The sequence below is a fragment of the Neolamprologus multifasciatus genome, chromosome 8 (genome assembly GCF_963576455.1).
Source record: "Neolamprologus multifasciatus chromosome 8, fNeoMul1.2, whole genome shotgun sequence".
In the NCBI taxonomy this organism is placed as follows: Eukaryota; Metazoa; Chordata; class Actinopteri; order Cichliformes; family Cichlidae; genus Neolamprologus; species Neolamprologus multifasciatus.
The window spans coordinates 13142814-13163933 of NC_140446.1; the positions used below are offsets into that span (position 1 = coordinate 13142814).

Sequence of the window (21120 nt, forward strand, 5' to 3'; positions counted from 1 at the left end):
AATGAATTGTGCATGAGCGAAGCCGCTGCTCCCGCACTGACTATAACGCAGGTCGTGAGAAGTTGTACATTACTTTGTTTAAAATAAATCAATGCACTAAAATACACCATTCCAATCATCTGTTCAACCTGAGCCTGTCACTGGGGAAAGTTCCACAGCTGTGGAAGACCTCCTGTGTGGTACCGGTACCAAAGACCTCCCATCCCAAGGACCTCAGCAGCTTCAGGTAGGTAGCCCTGACATCACATCTGATGAAGACCCTCCAGAGGTTGCTTCTAAGCCATCTGCACCCCCTGGTGAGGTCTTCATTGGATCCGCTGCAGTTTGCTTACCAGCCTGGCATTGGGGTGGAGGATGCCATCATCTACCTCCTGCACCGAGCCCCGACTTACCTGGAGAATCCTGGAAGCACTGTAAGGATCGTGTTCTTTGATTTCTCCAGTGCTTTCAACACCAGCCAGCCACAACTTCTGAGGGACAAGCTGGAGCTATCGGGAGTGGACCACCACATGTCCCAGTGGATACTGGACTACCTCACAGAACGCCCACAGTATGTCAGGACACAGGGCTGTGTCTCTGATACGCTGGTCTGCAGTACGAGGGCCCCACAGGGAACTGTGCTGGCACTGTTCCTCTTCACTCTCTACACTGCAGACTTCTCCATCAACTTCCCACGCTGCCACTTACAGAAGTTCTCTGACGACTGCCATAGCTGGCCTCATCACAGGTGAAGACGACTCAGAGTACAGACAGTAGACTCTGGACTTTGTGGACTGGTGCCAGCAGAACCACCTACTGATCAATGCCAGGAAAACCAAGGAGTTGGTGGTGGACTTCCGGAGACGCAGATCCATCACACGGACACCTTCTATGACTCTGTGGTGGTATCTGTCATTTTTTACAGTGTCGTATGTTGGAGCAGCAGTTTATCGGCAGCTGAGAGGAAGAGGTTGGATAAACTCATTAGGAAGGCCAGCTCTGTTCTGGGACCCAGTGCAGTTGGTGGGAGACAGAAGGACTCTGGCCAAAATAACATCAGAGTCTCCCATCCCATGCATGTAAATGTTGCTGAACTGCAGAGCTCCTTCAGTGACAGACTGCTACATCCTAGATGCATGAAGGAGCGTTTCCGCAGGTCCTTCCTCCCTGCAGCTGTCAGACTGTACAATCAAAACTGCTCCCAACAAACAGAGTTTTACATCAGCGCTGTAACCTGCACTATTTTATCAACCCATTCACACTATAATTAATTAATTTTTTTTTTTTTTTAGTAGTATCTTTATTTCAGACATATACAAAAAAAAACAACAATATATACACAAGTACACATACTTGCATTTACTCTGTGTACATACACACACGTATGTGCTCAGATAAAACAAAGAAAATAAAATAAAAAAATAAATATAAATAAAAATAAATAAATCAAACAGAGTCTCAATTACATGAAATGACGATTATTAGGTCTGAAATGGAGTAGGAAGAAGTATAACATACTTATTAATCCCTACCCCATGCTTAACATTCTATTGAATCCCACTATTCACCTAATTCCCATCATCACTTACCCCACACAATAAACAAGGAGAACATGTATAAACATAGCTACAGTGATAGATATAATTTAGATACAATTTAGCATAGTTATATATACAATGGGTGATCAACTTTATCAGTTTCATATTCTTCCAAAATCAGTTTTCGAAACATCTTTATAAACTGACTAATGCTTGAACATTGCTGTAGGTCCACAGTAAAACTGTTCCACAGTTTTACCCCATAAATAGTAACACAAAAGGTTTTAACCTGTGTCCGTGCTTTAAGAGTCTTCAGATTTAATTTTCCCCTCAATGCATAGTCCCCGTCTCTGTCAAAAAACATCCTCTGTACATTTCCTGGTAACATATTGTATCTGGCTTTGTACATAATTTTTGCAGTTTTATATTTTATAAGATCCATAAACTTCAGAATTTTTAATTTCAAGAACATGATGTTAGTGTGGTCTCTAAATCCTGCTTTAGTAATAATCCTGATTGCTTTTTTCTGAGTTTTACATAGTGGTTGAAGTGAAGTTTTGTATGTATTTCCCCAGATTTCCACACAGTATTCTAAATATGGCAATATAAGTGAACAGTAAAGTACCCGGAGTGATTTGGAAGGCAAAAAATGTTTAACTTTACTCAGTACAGAGATGCTTCTTGACAGTTTAGCTTGTATATGCTTTATGTGAGGTTTCCAGCAGATTTTGTTATCTATTATCACACCCAGAAATTTTGTTTCAGAAACTTGCTCTACTTCAACATTGTTTATTAACAATTTTGCTCCGGCATCTTTTTTACAATTTCCAAATAACATAAATGTAGTTTTTTTCAAATTTAGTGATAACTTGTTTCTGTCAAACCATGTTTTAGTTTAATCATTTCTTGTGTGACAATTTCCAAAAGCTGCTGTGAATTCTCTCCAGCACAAAAAATATTTGTATCATCTGCAAATAAAATAAACTGCAATATATCAGATGTTTTACATATATCATTGATATAGAGAATAAACAGCTTTGGTCCCAATACTGACCCCTGTGGAACTCCTCAAACAATGTCCAGGCACTCTGATTGATATTCACCAATCTTCACAAATTGTTGCCTGTCTCTCAAATAACTTCTGACCCACTCTAGCACCACTCCTCTAATACCATAGTACTCCAGTTTATGAAGTAATATTTCATGGTTAATTGTGTCAAAAGCTTTTTTTAGATCAATGAAAACACTAACTGTGCATTGTCTTTGATCTATATTGTTGGTGATATTTTCAATTAGTTCCATTAATGCCATAGATGTTGATCTATTTGGTCTGAAACCATACTGACTGTCCATTATTATTTTGTGTTTATCTATAAATTTGTCAAGTCTATTAATGAAAACTTTTTCCAGTATTTTTGAAAATTGTGAAAGTAGAGAAACAGGCCTGTAATTTGTGAATTGGTGTCTATCTCCATTTTTAAACAGTGGTATTACTTTAGCTGTTTTCATTTGTGTTGGGAATGCACCAGTTTGTAGAGACAAATTGCAAATGTGTGTTAAGGGTTTGGAGATGCCACTGATCACTTTCTTAACGATTTCCATGTCAATGTCATCAGAGTCTGTAGAATTTTTTGTTTGTGATTTCCCAACAATATCAATGATTTCCTTTTCTTCTACCACCGTTAAAAACATTGAATGAGGATTACAGTCAATGAGTTTAGTTTCTTTCTCTGCAGAATCTGTTATATCAGGAATTGTATCAGCCAAATCTGGCCCAACACTTACAAAGAATTTATTGAACTCATTAACCACATCACTCATGTTACTAATATTTCTATCATTGTTAACGAAATACGAAGGATAATTTGACTGCCTAGAACCATTTTTAATGATGGTATTTAATGTTTTCCAAATCCCTTTAATATTATTTTTATTCATATTTAATAATTTCTCATAATATTCCTTTTTACATGACCTCAAAATACTAGTTAATTTATTTTTATATTTCTTGTATTTATTTTCAGCTTCTGTGCTTCTGATTGTTATAAATTCTCTATATAAGGTATTTTTCTTTTTACATGCATTTTGTAATCCTTTTGTGATCCATGGGCACGCTACATATTTTTGATTTTTACTATATTTCTTTAATGGGCAACAGCTATCATATAACAGTTTAAATTTTCCTAAAAAAATCTCATAAGCTTTATCAATATTTTTTTCCTTATACAGCATCTCCCATTCTTGCTTAAGTAAATCACTTTTAAATGCATTTATGGACTCCTCTGTTCTCACTCGTTTGTATTTTGTTGTATTTTCCTGTTTGGCCTTCCTGTAATTGCTGTTATACACTACAAAAACAGGTAGATGATCACTGATGTCATTAATTAGGAGACCACTTATAGATCTGTTTTCTATTTCATTAGTAAATATATTGTCTATTAAGGTTGCCGACTGTGCTGTAATCCTGCTGGGTTTAGTAATCACTGGACAGAGTCCCATGCTATACATTGTATTAATAAACTCATCTGTCATACTATGTTTGTTTGGATTTAATAGGTCTATGTTGAAGTCCCCACAAATGAACATAACTTTTTGATTTGTCCTAATAAATGTTTTATCTACCCACTCCTTAAATATTTCAATATTAGAACCTGGTGTTCTATATATACAACTTACAATGACATTTTTCTTTTTTTCCATACTAATTTCTATTGTTACACACTCTAATATGTTATCCACCACCACCGTCATTTTTTCCACCACCCTGTATTTTAAATTTTTATCCACAAACAAAGCCACACCCCCACCATTCTTATTCTTTCTGTTCATAACATTTAATTCATATCCGTCTATTTCAAAGTCCACTCCTTTCTCCATATTAATCCACGTCTCAGATACTGCAATCACACTGAATGGATGTGCAAATTTGCTTAAGTATTCTCTTATTTTGTGAAAATTGGCATATAAACTTCTACTATTAAAGTGGATTATGGACATTTTGCAGTCAGCCTTGACAGTTTTATTGAATTGATCTTCAGTATAATAGCAGCTGATATTTCTGATGTTAAAAAAGTTCAATTCTGGATCAATGTCCTGCTCTGTGAAGTGTGTATTGTATTCCATGTTTTGTGGTGAATTTAACTCCAGATTCTCATGATTAGCAATCCTCTGTGATAGCAGTGTATAATTCCCAGATGTTAAATTAGTTGATTGTTCCATGATTTAATATGTTGTGCTTTAGCTTCCGTTGTTATCTTCTGTTACCTGCTTTGATGAATGTTGATTGTTTGTTCAGCTCCTTGCATTTGTAGTCATGTTAATATTTTTCCAGATCCTGGATGCGTTTGATGACCAGCACTTTGGCTTCCTCCGGTGTACCGTTGAGTTTAATAAATATTTTACAGTTTGCAGTCCATGTATTTTGAATTTTACCCAGTTTCTTTAGGTGTCGTGCTTTCTTAGCCATGTCTGCGTTGTATTTAGTTAGATGGTCATTCATGTAGACGTTCGATCCCTTTAGTTTTCTCCCCTGCTTCAGCAGTGCATTCTTGTTTTTCCTGTTTACAAATCTTATGATGACAGCTGGTTTATCACTAGCGTTTCTCCTTGGCAAAGGGTGGCATGCCTCGATGTTATTACAGTCCAGGTCGATCCCTTTTGACTGCAAGAAACCAGCTACCTGTTGCTCTGCAGAGCTAACATCCAGTTCTCCATGGTCCTCTTTGCTGTCAGCAGTCACAGCCCGAGCATATGACCGGGGTTTTATGTGTAGCCCTGTGATGATCACATCGTTCATTCTGGTGTATTGCTCCAGGTCCGCGACCCTGCTTTCCAGATAGACAATCCGTTTCTCCTTCTCTGCATTCTGATTGCGAAGCGACTTTATCTCCTCGACAATGTCCAGGATATATTTCTGCTGTAGCTTGATAGCTGATGTTTCTTCAGTTAAAAAGTCCAGTGACTTTTTGATGTCCTCAATTTCCTCAGCGGACGGCGTTCTCTTAGGCCCCATTTAGTTTGTTGTCTCGCTCGCTCGAGACAACAAACCAGGGTTTGCCTCTTATCTGTATTTAATTTTATTTAATTTAATAACGGTACAGTACTCTTTTTTTTGTAACCCTTGTCCTTGATGTAAATATGTAAAAATTGTGTATGTTTCTGTTTTGTGTCTTGTGTACTGTTTGTTTGTATATGTGTCTTTCTTGCTGCTGTTACACCCAAATTTCCCCTTGTGGGACAATTAAAGGATTATTCTATTCTATTCTATTGCTAACTTAGAAATCGGATGTCCTTGCAGAGCCTTACCTTCATCTTCTACATCCAATTTCGACTGAAGCTGTCTGGTGATGCTTGCTATGTCCATTTTTGATTAATGTAGTTCGTTAATAACGTTATGGTTAAAAATGTTCTTCTTTTACTCTTACTTTTTGTGGATCCCAAGGTTTAAAATTCTTTAAAAGACACACACAGACACGTAAACAAAAAAGTAACTCTATTTGTGCCTATTTCGGGTCAGTTTTGCCGGTCACAAGTCCGGATAAAGGAGGAGGGTTGGAATTGTGACATTAAAAAAAACAATAATTGCTAAAGAAATTTAATGTGTGGTTTTAAATATATACTAAATGGTTTTAGGGTGTTTTTACTGACTTTATGTCTCTTCCATGATGTTATTTCTCTCTCCTACAGGGTCCTTTATAATTACATGACCAATTATGCAAATTAGGCGATGACGTCATCAAGCGACTTCGTCCTCCAGCTTCACTGTTTATATATCATGCTAACATAGCTGTGTCGCTAGCGATCACATAGCACATCATTATATACCAGCTAGCCAAACTTCAGTAACCCCACAAACCTCACTGCTGTTTACTTTCCTGTACGACGTCGGGCACAGGAACCAGCAGGAGGCAGACACCTGACTTCGGGGTGTCGTCCCAGGGTCCTTTTTTTGTAAATTTTTTGTGTAACATATCTGACATACATAAGTACGTTAGACTGAAAGATGCAGAATCCTGACAGTCAGAAAATGCTGTTTTATGCTAAAGCACAGATAAGACATTTTTGAAAATCATGGACTTCTTCACAGTTTTCTGAAACTATTTTACAGTGTGTAGGTGTGCCCCCCTCCCCCATGTGACTGTTTCAGGGACTGAAACAGTGGTGGCTGTTTGTAAGAATCTAAAATATAAAACACTTTTTTGTTTACTACATAAATCTATGTATTCATTCATAGTTTGATGCCTTAAGTGAGAATCTACAATGTAAATAGCCATGAAAATAAAGAAAAACATTAAATGAGGTGTGGTCAAACTTTTGACTGGTAGTATATATGTCCACAAACCCTCACACTCCCGTGTTTTATGTAAGAAATATTTAATAAGAATCTAACTTGCAGATTGATTTTCTTTGTTGTGCAATCACAACCACGGACTCTATAGCATTATCCAGGCAGTGGTGCTACATTTAAAGCAAAAACAGATAAATAAAATATAAGGGTTTTTTTTTTGTTTTTTTGTTTTAGTTGGTATTTCCAGGTTTATTACGTCATGATTTAGTCAAACCAATCAGCGTCTAGTTCTGACCCAAATACGGAAGCAGCACAGACAGCGGCGAAAGTAAAAGTTGACACGCTTTCTTGGGCGTGGAAATGCAGTCCAAAGCTTTTTATAGACATTAATTATTATAACCACGGGGACATCACATCTTATTTAATGCTCAAGATGTCTTCCTCTTGGTTTCGCGTTGCACTTCCGCTTTGTTTTTGCGGTTTTATCGGTCGCCCTGGCCATCAGCGGACAGATTCCCGGTAAGCGGTGAATGAGTGCGCGAAATAGCGAAATAAAAACCATCCTGTCTCGACAGGATTGCGCACTTTCATGGTAGACTGCGTACTCTTGTTTGTAGATGAGAAGAAAGGTAACGGTCTAATGCTGACTAACAGCGCCCCCACCTGGCTCCTCTGTGTTTTTGTTTGTCTTGTGTAACAGCCATGCCGACCCCTCTCCCCGCTGTCATCGGTTTGTGCTCTGTGGCCGGGATGGCACTAATCTTGAAGATAAAGGTTGAAAACCGGACGTTAAGCAGCCTTCTGAGCCAGCATGTAGCGGTGAAGGTTGTAGGCTGGCTGGGCAGGCGGCAGAGAAGGAAACTTGAAGCAGACACACTCAAAGTCAAAGAAGTCCAACAGGAGACGCTGCTGAAGCGCTTGCGTAAAAACGGAGATACGTATTATGGAAGACCGTACGACTTCAGCTCAATAAAAGGTAAGCAGTGAAGTAGATGGCGTTAGTTTAGCAAGCAGGTAGTGTGAAGACATTTGTGTTTATTCAGTGTTAACGCTTGGGAAGACCGGGGTGACACATTAAAGGAAAAAACTCGTGCCACCAGCTGCCACCAGAGTCCTTAAAGAACGGCGACAAATCACAACTTCATATTGATTTGATTCCTATTTTAGATGTGTTGCTATCCAAAAATAATTAAAGCTGCATCTATCTGTTCACAATTTTTATTGTTTTGTGAGCAAGTCAAGCTTTTTTAAAATTTCTTTTTATTTTGTTTAAACCTGTGTCATCAAATTTATTGTTTTCAATGAACAAATGTCCCCGAGACATTTTCAGCGTACAGGTGACTAAAACAGCATTTCATGCATTGAGTGGAATTTGGCTTGTTTTGTAGACTTAACTCCATGTGCTGATTTGTTATTTAGTTGTGCCAAAGGGTTTCCAAATGAATTAATTTTATGTTATTACAGTAATATTTGTAGGAAATATTGGAGGGAAGAGGAATAATGCTGTAAGTCAAAATCAGTTTATTTTTCTCATATTTTTCTCATTTTTTGTCAGATAATTGACACTGAAAACACATGTAGCCTGTACACCTGTAGCGAGATGAAATCAAATACAACTACCATCATTTATGTTTATATGTGTATTATTAACGTTACAGTCATATTTTTTTTTTTAGTATCACTCTTTTCATTCCTGTACTACAACACCCTTAGTATTGATTTAAAAAGTACTACACTATTTCTATGATCATCTGAGATGAAAATTATCCTGATTACCACAGAGTTAAGATGCCTACTTGTGACTTTCTCTTTTTCTTCCCCTCCACAATTTCATTGCTTCACTTAAATAGCTTTGATATAGAAGCTGCTGCGTGCTGTGTGTCTTGCTGGAGTGTGAATTTACTTGTGTCCATGGTTCACCTGCCTATGCCCTGTGCACATATAGCAGCAGTATCATATAGTCTGTGGATGAGAGTGTGGTTTCTGAGAGGACCACCAACTCATTTCTGCTTGTTGTAATGTTGCTGTTTAAACTATTCACAGCAGGCCAGGGTATTAAATGACCCTGAGTATACTGGGAAATGTCCCAGTGTTCCCGATGGGCACGGACAATGCAGCAGGTCCTGAGAATTGCGATGCTGAAATTGGGGACTGTTTGATACTTGTGCTTAAATGATGAAAGATAAATTAGAGGTGTCAATACAGTTTTGATTTAAATCATGAAATCTCTTTATTTTCTAGATATTAAAGAATTTCAGGCATGCCATCCTATTACTACATACACGCACTATCAAGACCTAATCAACCGCATCGCAGCTGGAGAAGAGAAGCTCATCATTGCAGAGAAGCCATTAATTCTGGCCATGACCTCCGGGACATCAGGATCCAGTGCCATGCTGCTCAGCACTAAGGACACCAACACTGAGTTCTTCCTGCAGGTGAAGTCACTCCTTGATGATGATGATGACGGTGTAGCCCATGTGCTGCGCAAGGAAATTTTACTAATAATACTCGCTGTGTGTTTCCATCAGGGAGTGACTGTGTGCTTAGATGCCATGCAGCAGGCATTCCCTGAGACCAAGAGCCTTCAACGCACCACCAAGTTCTTTTACACTCCTACTTTTCGGCAGTCTGAGGCTGGAATTCCCATCGGACCAAACTCCTCGACACCAGCCTCCTCACGCCACATCCTAAACCTGTACACAACTCCAGCACCTGCCTTCAAGGTACAATCAGCAAGCCTAACAAGTGGTCAGCCTTTGTGTGACCGATTCGGTAATAAAATCTTATGTTTCTTCAGGTTCCCAATGAGAAGGACACGCTCTATTTGCATCTTCTTTTTGCGCTGAAAGATCCTAATGTGGGAACTCTGGAGTCCAACTTCGCCTCCACAGTTTTCTATGCCTTCAGTGCCCTACAGGTACCCAGTTGTTTGTCTGGAATGAGTTACTTTTGTTGTTTTTGTGTTTTTCTTTCTTTTTTATGTGAGTAGAGGCATAAAAACAGGACTTAATGGGAAACCGTAAAGTATGTAAAGTAATTCATCCATTCCATCCTTCAAAGAAAAGCATTAGCAATGTTATTTCTTGTCTATTTTAAGAGACAACGTTTCATTGAGCAGTAGCAGGCTGTTGTTGTCCTTCACATGTGCCTCATTTCGTTCTCACTGGGACATCATCTAGTAAAACAAGATGAAATCTTGAGTCAGGTGTTTAGCTCCCACTGACTGATTAAAACATTTGTGTTAATTGCTTTATGAATAAAGGCTTGGGCAAGTCATTTCTCCCTAATATGCTCTCGATCTCATAGGAGTGTTGGCAGGAACTTGTGGAGGACATTGAACGGGGGAAAATCAGCACTGCTCTGTCTCTGGAGCCCAAAGTGAGGGCCAAGCTTGAAGCGCTAATGAAGCCAGACCCACAGAGAGCTGCCCAACTCCGGGCCCACTTCCAGGACGGCTTCAGGGGGATTGCCAAGCGCCTGTGGCCTCATCTGAACCTGGTCCTGGCAGTGGACTCAGGCTCCAATCAGATCTACGGTGAAATGTTGAGGGAAAGTTACTGCAAAGGAGTGCCTTTCTACTCGCCCTTCTATGCTGCTACTGAAGGTAATAGCCTTCATTTACATTTTTAAGCTGTTTAATTAAAAACCGTTGCAGTTGGGCATTTGTAGGGTTTCTATATGTGGATGAGGTCAGCATTTGCTCTCATTATCTGTGCCCCTGCAGGTTTAATTGGGGTGAACCTGTGGCCTCAGGAGTCAGAAAGACGTTACTTGCTGTGCCCTCGCTCAATGTTCTGCGAGTTCCTTCCCAGAGAGCAGCCTGGATGAGGAGGCCCCTCACACTCTGCTGATGGAGGAGGTGAAGGAGGGAGAAAACTATGAGCTGCTTGTCACAAATGCTTCAGGACTTTACAGGTTTGATTTCATCTACAAACAAATATAAATAACTGCAGCTGTATGTTTACGTCCTCATGATTGTGATGGGTCACACTGCATTTTAACATGTTCTAAATCTGTTTAAGTTTGTCACTTGACACTGACTCTCAACATCAGCAAAACTAGAGAGATGATAGTGGACTACCGGAAACTACCAGTCAGAGAACACCAGCCCATCCACATCAACGGTGTCAAGGTCGAAAGGGTCAGCAGCTTCAAGTTCCTTGGAGTCAACATCACCGAGGACTTCTCCTGGACCCTTCACACAGACACTGCTATCAGGAAAGCTCGCCAGCGGCTTTACTTCCTGAGGAGGCTGAGGAAGTTTAGCATGAATGCCAACATCACCTCAAATTTTTACAGGTGTGCAATTGAGAGCTTGCTGACGAGCTGCATCACAGTTTGGTACGGAAGCTGCTCTGCCAGCAGCCGTAAAGCACTACAGAGGGTGGTGAAGGCAGCAGAGCACATCACTGGCACGAGGCTTCCTGCCATTCAGGACATTTACCTCCAGCGATGCCTCCATAAAGCACACAGCATCATCAAGGACCACAGCCACCCAGCACATCAGCTGTTCTCCTTGTTACCATCTGGCAGACGTTACAGGAGACTGTCTGCTCGGACTACAAGACTTAAAAACAGTTTTTACCACCAAGCCGTACGACACCTCAACCACAACACTTAAACACACACAACACAGCACTCAGAAGCTACCCTGTAGCTTCACAAGTACTCTGTTTAATCTGCACTGGTCACTTCACTTTATTGTCATTGATATTTATATTTAAAGTGCAATACTGTAATTTTCTGCTGCTCATTCCTGTGCAATATCCCATCTGCCCTCCCGTCATATTTCTTTTCAAGATTTTCTTTTTAATCACTAGTGTACATATATTTATAGATACATATATATTTAGTCATCTTTTCTCTTTTACCATGTCTCTCTAATATTTAGCTCCTTACTATTTTTATATTTTTATATTTTATTTTATTATATTTTATTATATTTTCTGTACTGTATCATGCTGCTGAGTGACTGCTGCTCGTCAAACACATTTCATTGCAATGTTGACCCTGTGCTAACTTGCATATGACAATAAAACTTGAAACTTGAAACACTTCACTACTTTTAGGTTGGACATCCTTTTTTCTTAATTCTTCACAGCAAAGATTCAACACGGTACTGGAAACATTCCAGAGAGAATTTGGTCAGTGTTGACATGATGGGAATCTCCCGTTCCACAAATGCTCTATTGGACTGAGACTTTTGTGACTATGGAGGTCATCTGAGTACAATGAACTCAAGAAACTATTTTGAGACTTGATTGAGCTTTGTGACATGGTGTGGTATCCTACTGGAAGCAACCATCAGAAGATGGGTACACTGTGGTCATAAAGGGATGGACATGGTCAGCATCACTATTCAGTTGGAGGCTGTGGAGTTTAAAGGATTTTGGTACCAAGGAGACAAAGAAAATATCCCTGACACCATTATGCTACCACCACCATCTGCCTGAACGATTGTTACAACAAGGCTTTCATGTTGTTTATGCCAAATTCTGACCCTCTCTCCAAATGGTGGAGCAAAAAATGAAACTCTAGGCAACTTTTTCCAATCTTGTCCAAACTTGGTGACCCTATGTGAATAATAGACTCAGTTTCCTGTTCTTCAGAATCAGATTACTTGTGGGAATAAATGTGGATTACAGTTGCTCCAAGTCGGTAACAGTAACAGCCTAAACTATTTAAACAATACAGTATGTTACAGATTTTATACATTTAAGAAACAGCACTAATATATACAAATCACTCAATTATAAATATCAAGAGGTGATTTTAAATAAATATCAAGAATATTGCAGAGTACGAGTGGCAGCTGATGTGGTCTTCTGCTGCTGTACCCATCTGCTTCATAGTTCAATGCACTGTGATTATAGAAATGCTCTTCTTGATAATTTGGTTGCAACAAGTCATTATCTGAGTTTCTGTTGCCTTCCTATAGGCTCAACTCATTCTGGCCACCCTCCTTTGAGCTCTGACATCAGCAAAGCATTTCTACCAGAGATCTGCCGCTCACTGGATATTTTCTCTTTTCCGTGCCATTCTCTGGAAACCCTAGACATGATTGTGTGGTGAAATCCCTGCAGACACCAACAACCATGCCACATTTAGTCACTTAGATCAACTTTCTGACCCATTTTAATTTTGGTATGAACTTCAGTGGGTTATCTTGACCATGGCTACATCTCTGTGTGCACCAAGTTTCTGAGTGGCTCATTAGATATTTGTGTTAATGAGTAGTTGAACAGGTGTACTTAACAAAGTTGCTGATGAGTGTAAAATCAGATTTGTCCGGTGGCTCTGTATGACCATCACTGCAATTAAAATGTGATATTACAACTATAACAAACTCTCATATTTACCTGTATATTTCCCTTGTTACAGATATCGCATCGGAGACATTGTAAAAGTTGTTGGATTTCACAACCAGTGTCCCATCGTGGAGTTTCAGTACAGGTACAGCACTGGACAGCCGTACAGTTTTTCTTATGCTGTGTCTGTGTATATATATAAAGCATGACACAATACTTTCTCCTTGCTTCCATGCTCCATTAGACGAGGTCAAATGCTGAATGTTCGAGGAGAGAAAGTGTCAGAAGCGTTGTTCCTCAGTGTTTTGAAGAAGGCCGTCGCTCAGGGGCCAGGAGCTCAGCTGGTTGACTACTGCTGTGCTGAGAGCGGCATCCTGGGTAATATTTGTTCTTGTTTATACACTTAAATCATAGAAGAAGTTGGAATATGATGCGAAAACTATTGAACCCTTTGCACCATATTTTATTTTATTTATTGTGGCATTGCAGGAGATACAATTGGTGGCTCGGATCCTCACTACCAGGTGTTCTTCAAGCTGAAAGGTGTGAGGAGGCTTACAGAGGAACAACGACATAAGGTAAGAGAAATCCTAATGAAGGTTCACCAACAGGCAGCATGTTTACAGTCTGTCATTAAATCACTCTACCTTGTCTTTCTGTTTGGTGTTTCCTTTCTTGCTTCCCAGCTGGACATTTCTCTCCAGCAGGATTCGGCTGTCTACAAATCCTTCCGTATCAAAGGCAGCATCGGGCCAATGAGAGTGCAGCTGGTGGCAGAGGGAGCGTTTAACAAACTTCGTAAGCAGATGATGGCGTACTCGAGCACCTCACCCAATACGTTCAAAATGCAGCGGGTGCTGCGCAGGAAAGAATATGCTGAATTCCTTCTGGGCAAAACGATTTCCTGAGGTCACTTACAGACTGATGATATTGGATGTTTTTTTTCCAGTTTAGTTTATTTATGACTGACTTAATGAAGTGTGCCTGTGGGAGATGTTAACCACGATGCATTAACTCTGTTAATTTTTCACTGTTTTTATTTTCTCAACTATATCTCTAAACTAGTGCCAAAATATTCCAGAAGTCTCATCTGTACAAAACCCCCAATTTAGAAGTTTCCCGAGTATTTCCAGTGGGAATTTTCTGGTGACACCAGCACCAGAAAATCTTTGAGCTGTATTTAAATGTAAGCTTCAGTTGCCATTCCTCAATAAATTTCACTTCACTTTTCTCCAATGTTTTTTTTTTCTGGGCAGTTAAAGGAAAAGCAAAATAACATGCTGTTAATATCTTGCATTTTTAATGGAGTTATTTAAGCTTTCATTTTAATAATAATAATAATAATAATGGATTGGATTTATATAGCACTTTTCAAGGCACCCAAAGCGCTTTACAATGCCACTATTCATTCACTCTCACATTCACACACTGGTGGAGGCAAGCTACGGTTGTAGCCACAGCTGCCTTGGGGCAGACTGACAGAAGCGAGGCTGCCATATCGCGCCATCGGCCCCTCTGGCCAACACCAGTAGGTGGTAGGGTAAAGTGTCTTGCCCAAGGACAAAACAACCAGGACAGAGAGGCCGAGGAACGAACCGGCGACCTTCCGGTTACAGATGCGCTTCCCAACCCCCTGAGCCATTGAACAATTGATTTTGCAAAACATTCGGACTCCGGTAGACGCATGAGAGAGGTACTTGAGGTCAGTATCTTGCACAAGGATATTTGGCATGTAGATTAAAGCATCCCATCACCAACCTGGTAGGTGACCTGCACTACAGCACCCCCGACACTAACTAAACCAGATTTCAAGTTCATAACTTGTCAAAGCAGTTGCCATTTGGTGGCAACTCCTTTATTGAAGGAAGACATCACATAACGTTTCAGTCTTGAGTTTAATAAGCAAGGGATGTCAGGAGTGGGATTTGACCCCACGCCTCCAGGAGAGACTGCGATCTGAACGCAGCGCCTTAGACCGCTCGGCCATCCTGACACATTTTCCCTTGTTGATACAGAATCCACATGACAGACTACCAGATCAAGACACCTTTACAACTGATCAGATTGGCAGACTATTACACCTCTGCTTTACCAACACATATTCAGCTGAGATTCAAGAAGTCACTTGGATGAGTGATGAGACATTTCTTCAACTATGTGATAAATGAATGTGACCAAGTTGCAGTACAGAAAGGAACTGACTTCTACTTCACATCTAAAGCACATTTGTGAGATTTGAGGTTTAGATCTATGTATTTTTGCAGGCTGAGATCAGTTGGTGAAGGAATATGTAATGGATGTCTGTGAAGGTTCTCAGTCATCCAGGTCATTGTAGTCTATTCAATTCAATTCAATTCAATTTTATTTATATAGCGCCAAATCACAACAAAAGTCGCCTCAAGGCGCTTCATGGATACAGAGAAAAACCCAACAATCATATGACTCCCTATGAGCAAGCACTTTGGCGACAGTGGGAAGGAAAAACTCCCTTTTAACAGGAAGAAACCTCCAGCAGAACCAGGCTCAGGGAGGGGCGGCCATCTGCTGCGACCGGTTGGGGTGAGAGAAGGAAGACAGGATAAAAGACATGCTGTGGAAGAGAGACAGAGATTAATAACAGATACGATTCAATACAGAGAGGTCTATTAATACATAGTGAGTGAGAAAGGTGACTGGAAAGGAAAAACTCAATGCATCATGGGAATCCCCCGGCAGCCTGGTGTGAAAAATTGCTGCCACACCGCCCCCTCGGCCTGTGCTTCGAGATTTCTGGTAGTTAGAATGACTCGGGGGTGTTGATTCATTTAAACTAACATAATCATCCTGCTGCAACCAGGTTTCTGTAAGGCAGAGTAAATCAATTTGTTGATCAATTATTAAGTCATGTACTAACAGAGACTTGGAGGAGAGAGACCTAATATTTAATAATCCACATTTCACTGTTTTACTCTTTGGTTCAGATGTGGATACTGTATTGTTCTTTCTTTGTAATTGTTTATGTTTAAGTTGTTTGTTGCTGGTTTTTAGTTTGTTTTTTGTCTTTTTGGAAGCTGACACAGTCTCTATGGAGATGGGGGTTTTTTTTTGGGGGGGGGGGGGGGGGGGGTAGCAGGAGGAGAGAAGCTGCAGAGAGGCGTGTAAGACTGCAACTCTGCTTCCTGGTCCCAACTCTGGATAGTCATATTTTGGGGGGTTTAATAAATTTGTCCATATTTCTAGAAATGACAGCTGCTCCGTCCAAAGTGGGATGGATGCCGTCTCTCCTAACAAGACCAGGTTTCCTCCAGAAGGTTTGCCAATTATCTATGAAGCCCACATCGTTTCTGGGACACCACTCAGACAGCCAGCAATTTAAGGAGAACATGCGGCTAAACATGTCACTCCTGGTCTGATTGGGGAGGGGACCAGAGAAAACTACAGAGTCCGACATTGTTTTGGCAAAGTTGCACACCAATTCAATATTGATTTTAGTGACCTCTGATTGGCGTAACCGGGTGTCATTACTGCCGACGTGAATTATGATTTTACTAAATTTACGTTTACCCTTAGCCAGCAGTTTTACATTTCCTTCAATGTCGCCTGCTCTGGCCCCTGGAAGACAATTGACTATGGTTGCCGGTGTCTCTAGCTTCACATGTCTGAGAACAGAATCACCAATTACCAGAGTCTAAGGAGCTTGGAAACTTCTTTAAACTTCTTTAAGTTGCTGGAAGACGTTTCACCTCTCATCCGAGAAACTTCTTCAGTTCTAGGGTCAAATGGTGGAGTGTCCCAGATTTAAGGCCTGTGGGAGTGTCCACAGGCCCTATGCCACCACCTCTGTTCAAAGATGGTCATTCACAGTGGACGCATGAGAGAGGTACTTGAGGTCAGTATATTGCACAAGGATATTTGGCATGTAGATTAAAGCATACAATGACCAAGCAGGTAGGTGACACCCCCGACACTAACTAAACCAGATTTCAAGTTCATAACTTATCAAAGCAGTTGCCATTTGGTGGCAACTCCTTTATTGAAGGAAGACATCACATAACATTTCAGTCTTGAGTTTAATAAGCAAGGGATGTCAGGCGTGGGATTTGACCCCACGGCTCCAGGAGAGACTGTAATCTGAACGCAGCGCCTTAGACCGCTCGGCCATCCTGACACATTTTCCCTTGTTGATACAGAATCCACATGACAGACTACCAGATCAAGACACCTTTACAACTGATCAGATTGTTGTAATCTGCTTTACCAACACATATTCAGCTGAGATTCAAGAAGTCACTTGGATGAGTGATGAGACATTTCTTCAACTATGTGATAAATGAATGTGACCAAGTTGCAGTACAGAAAGGAACTGACTTCTACTTCACATCTAAAGCACATTTGTGAGATTTGAGGTTTAGATCTATGTATTTTTGCAGGCTGAGATCGACTTGGTGAAGGAAGTTGTAATGGATGTCTGTGAAGATTCTCAGTCATCCAGGTCATTGCAGTCTAAGGAGCTTGGAAACTTCCTTAAACTTCTTTAAGTTGCTTGAAGACGTTTCACCTCTCATCCGAGAAGCTTCTTCAGTTCTAGGGTCAAATGGTGAAGAGTCCCAGATTTAAGGCCTATGGGAGTGTCCGCCCAAGAGGGACGAGGGACCCCCTAATGATCCTCTCTCTAATGACACGAGCCAAGGTGTGAAAACGGGTGTAGGTCACAATCAGCCAAGGATTTTGGGGCTAGGTTTCACATGCTCATTGTGAAACCTAGCCCCAACCTATCATGTGATTTCCTGAGGTCAAATGGCCCAGGATATGAATGGGCGTTAAGGCTTCTGGGAAGGTCTCTCAACACTGGATTATAGATGTCAGACAGTTGGTGCCCTATGCCACCAGCTCTGTTCAAAGATGGTCATTCACAGTGGACATAGATGTAACGGAGCAGTCTGTATCTGGAGTGAATTTGGCTGTCTGGTATCTCAACAACATTCAGACTCCGATAGACGCATGAGAGAGGTACTTGAGGTCAGTATATTGCACAAGGATATTTGGCATGTAGATTAAAGCATACAATGACCAAGCAGGTAGGTGACACCCCCGACACTAAGTAAACCAGATTTCAAGTTCATAACTTATCAAAGCAGTTGCCATCTAGTGGCAACGTCTTTATTGAAGGAAGACATCACATAACGTTTCAGTCTCATGTTTAATAAGCAAGTGATGTCAGGAGTGGGATTGGAACCCATGCCTCCAGTCAGCTTGGCGCAAATGCCCACCTTGTGTCCACCTATGGGCCCCCGGCACGACCCAACATAATCCGCATCTTAACCCATCTAGACAACTGGGCCACCGCTCCAGAGAGCAGGTGGCAAAACCGCTGTCGTTGGTTCTGTCACACATTAGGCACTGGGTTTTTCTGTCAACTTTCAAAAGAACTTGCTAATCCTGAATCAGCATATTTCTTTTCATTGGTTTAGAAATATGCTCGTTTTCAAGCTGCGAACGTTTGTTTGAGCACAGAGGGGCAGCATTTCATCGCTGCCTTGTTCAGTTTCAGCTGGGATCCAGATTGCATTTCCAAATGATATGATGATGCTTGTTAGGCATGATGGCAACTATGATCATTGTAGTGCCACTAGGACTTTCAAATTTCACAAGGTTACATTCACACAAAGTTGTTATTTTTTTCATATTACTATTTATTAGCTATGCATCCCATTTTGCCTTTGAATACATTTTAGATTTTCATATACATCTATATTTTGTTTTGTTTTTACAACTAGAGCAATGTCACAGGCACACCGAATGACAACCCTGAATTCCAAAAGTTTCCAGAGGAAAAACAAAAATATACTCAACTGATGAAGCTAGAAGTGGCTTATAATCACTAACTGTATATAAAAAGAGACTGATGTCATCCATTAGTTCAGTTCTATTTAGAAATCTTAAGCTGAGCAGTTCCACAGTTGCCCTGACCTCTTTATCACCCAAAGCCTCTTTGCAACCACAGGAGTTGCCTCCTTATGGTCAGCAATTCTGCCAAACGACTGAATCAATATCTATTGTAGTCATATACATATCAAGGTCTTTCATTTTTTTTTACACATTTATGTTGTCATGTTTTTATCTCTTTAGCATCTCCTTCCACTATCTCTATAAATCACAATTAAAATAAATTATTTTAACATTTACACTATGTAACATGCTTACACTATGTTAACGTTTTTAACATAGTGTAAGCTGATGAACTTTCTCTGCAAGAAGTTGTCATAATTTATGTTATCAGTACATTACATTCACTGCCCTGGAAAATGAAATAAAATCCTACATCATGCACTGTCTCTGCAGTATGGTGTACATTTTTAGGACATCCTCAGGTCTCAACAAAAAAATGTCAGATCTCAGGTCTCAGACTAAAAGTCGTCAGGTGTCAGGTCTCAGAAATTCAGGTGTCAGGTCTCAGAACACAAGCTATCAGACAGAGAGAAGCCTCCTTCAGGTGGCGCTGTTGTCAGGTTCCAGCCAATGACTGTAGCAAACATGGACGACGCGACAGTGTCACTAGTTTCCCGGATATCTGATGAACTTAGGTGTTTACACAAAAGCTGAATTCTTTACAAAGGACTTGTTACTAAGAATTAGAGAATTGCAAATTTTCTATTTTTATTGCAAGAAGTCAGATCAAACGATTCTAAGTACAAAATATTGTAACTGTTTTAAATTAAAACAGATTGCACAGTTTACTCTATAATAAATGTTTTTTTGTTGTTCTTAAAAAGAATTATACTTCTTTATTGAACATTACCGTAACAATTCACACACAATTTCTGGTGATGTCAATAAGAAATATAACTGCATCTTTAAATGTTGCATAGTTATGATGAACCACATTTTTGGTACAGTGACCACAAATTAAAATGAGACCCAAACTCAGTTTCAGTCCACCGTTTGGGTTCTGAGGCCTAATTTTGGAATAGAGCAAAGGATTCTGGGAACCCGTGGCAAGAGGTACTAGCGCACCCAGGCTTGAAATCAGTTACACAGCGATAAAAAGAAACACAAAAAATGGCAATAAGCTGTTGTATTATTAACTGCAATAGCCGGTCGCATGACAGCCACAGGAAGCCGACGGGTAAAGAGATCGGTTGTTATCGGATTACGTCGTTGAAGAGAAATTGCCATGTTTCCGAAGTAACAAAGAGCCGACGGATGGCCTGCATTGCAGCCATTCAAAGACCAAATATAACTTCCCAGTCTGCTCCAAGCATTCCCACAAAGGTCAGTGTTTTGTAGTAGTTAATACGTCATTTTTCATAACATAATTGGTGATATGGGTTACAAGCGATTCTGGCGCTGAACAGAAATTGTCGCGCTATGCTCCTTTGTTTATTGTGTATAAATAGTGAATTGTCCTGACAGAATATTGCGTTTCGCTTCTGTTATTACCATGGTACATTGACAAAAACATATACTTTTATTCACAGGATAAAACAGGGTTTTTTTGTATCACTAATTGCCCAGTACAACATACAATATTATTGTCACTGCTACATTTCTGTAAGGCCTACCAGAAATTATTTCCACTAATTAATTACCAAAGGTCCTGTTAATAAACGGTTAACATATGTGTATTTATGAAGACGATTTGTGAGGTAAACCTTTGTTCGTACGATGGTCTTTCGTTCTACATGGTGCATTTCAAGGTCCTGTACCCATCCGTCGGTAAACTGTACCCGGGCTTGTGTATGTATATGTACTCACTCCAAGAACCGTATAATTATAAATATGAGCGTGGTGAAAGTTGGGCAGCACGCTAACGTTTTTTGTCCACTCTGTGTGCTTGTAAGGGTCTAACACTCCTCTTTCACTCCTTTGATTGTTTCCTTGTATCTTTTCTTTGCCTTTTTGTCGAGTCTGTCTTTGTACGGTCCGGCATTATTCTCTTTCGTTTTTGTTTTTGGGAGGGGGGGCAAAGAAAAACCAAGAGGGTATTGGAACGGGAGAATGAACGTTTTGCGGTGCTGCAAATGCT

The 21120-nt window shown here is 40.3% G+C and overlaps 1 protein-coding gene, 1 non-coding gene and 1 pseudogene across 2 annotated transcripts; 1 reads left to right on the top strand and 2 right to left on the bottom strand.

The window, feature by feature from the left end:
• Positions 1-1643: 1643 nt before the first annotated feature.
• On the bottom strand, positions 1644-5937 carry LOC146512640 (uncharacterized). The gene has a single exon (XM_085171300.1). The coding sequence runs from the start codon at positions 5527-5529 to the stop codon at positions 4834-4836; it is 696 nt and encodes a 231-aa protein (XP_085027426.1). The 5' UTR covers positions 5530-5937; the 3' UTR covers positions 1644-4833.
• Positions 5938-7258: 1321 nt separating this feature from the next.
• On the top strand, positions 7259-14346 carry LOC146512641 (GH3 domain-containing protein-like; annotated as a pseudogene).
• A 679-nt stretch (positions 14347-15025) lies between these two features.
• On the bottom strand, positions 15026-15108 carry trnal-cag (transfer RNA leucine (anticodon CAG)). Its single transcript has one exon. It is a non-coding gene; the product is annotated as a tRNA-Leu (tRNA).
• Between the last annotated feature and the right edge of the window lie 6012 nt (positions 15109-21120).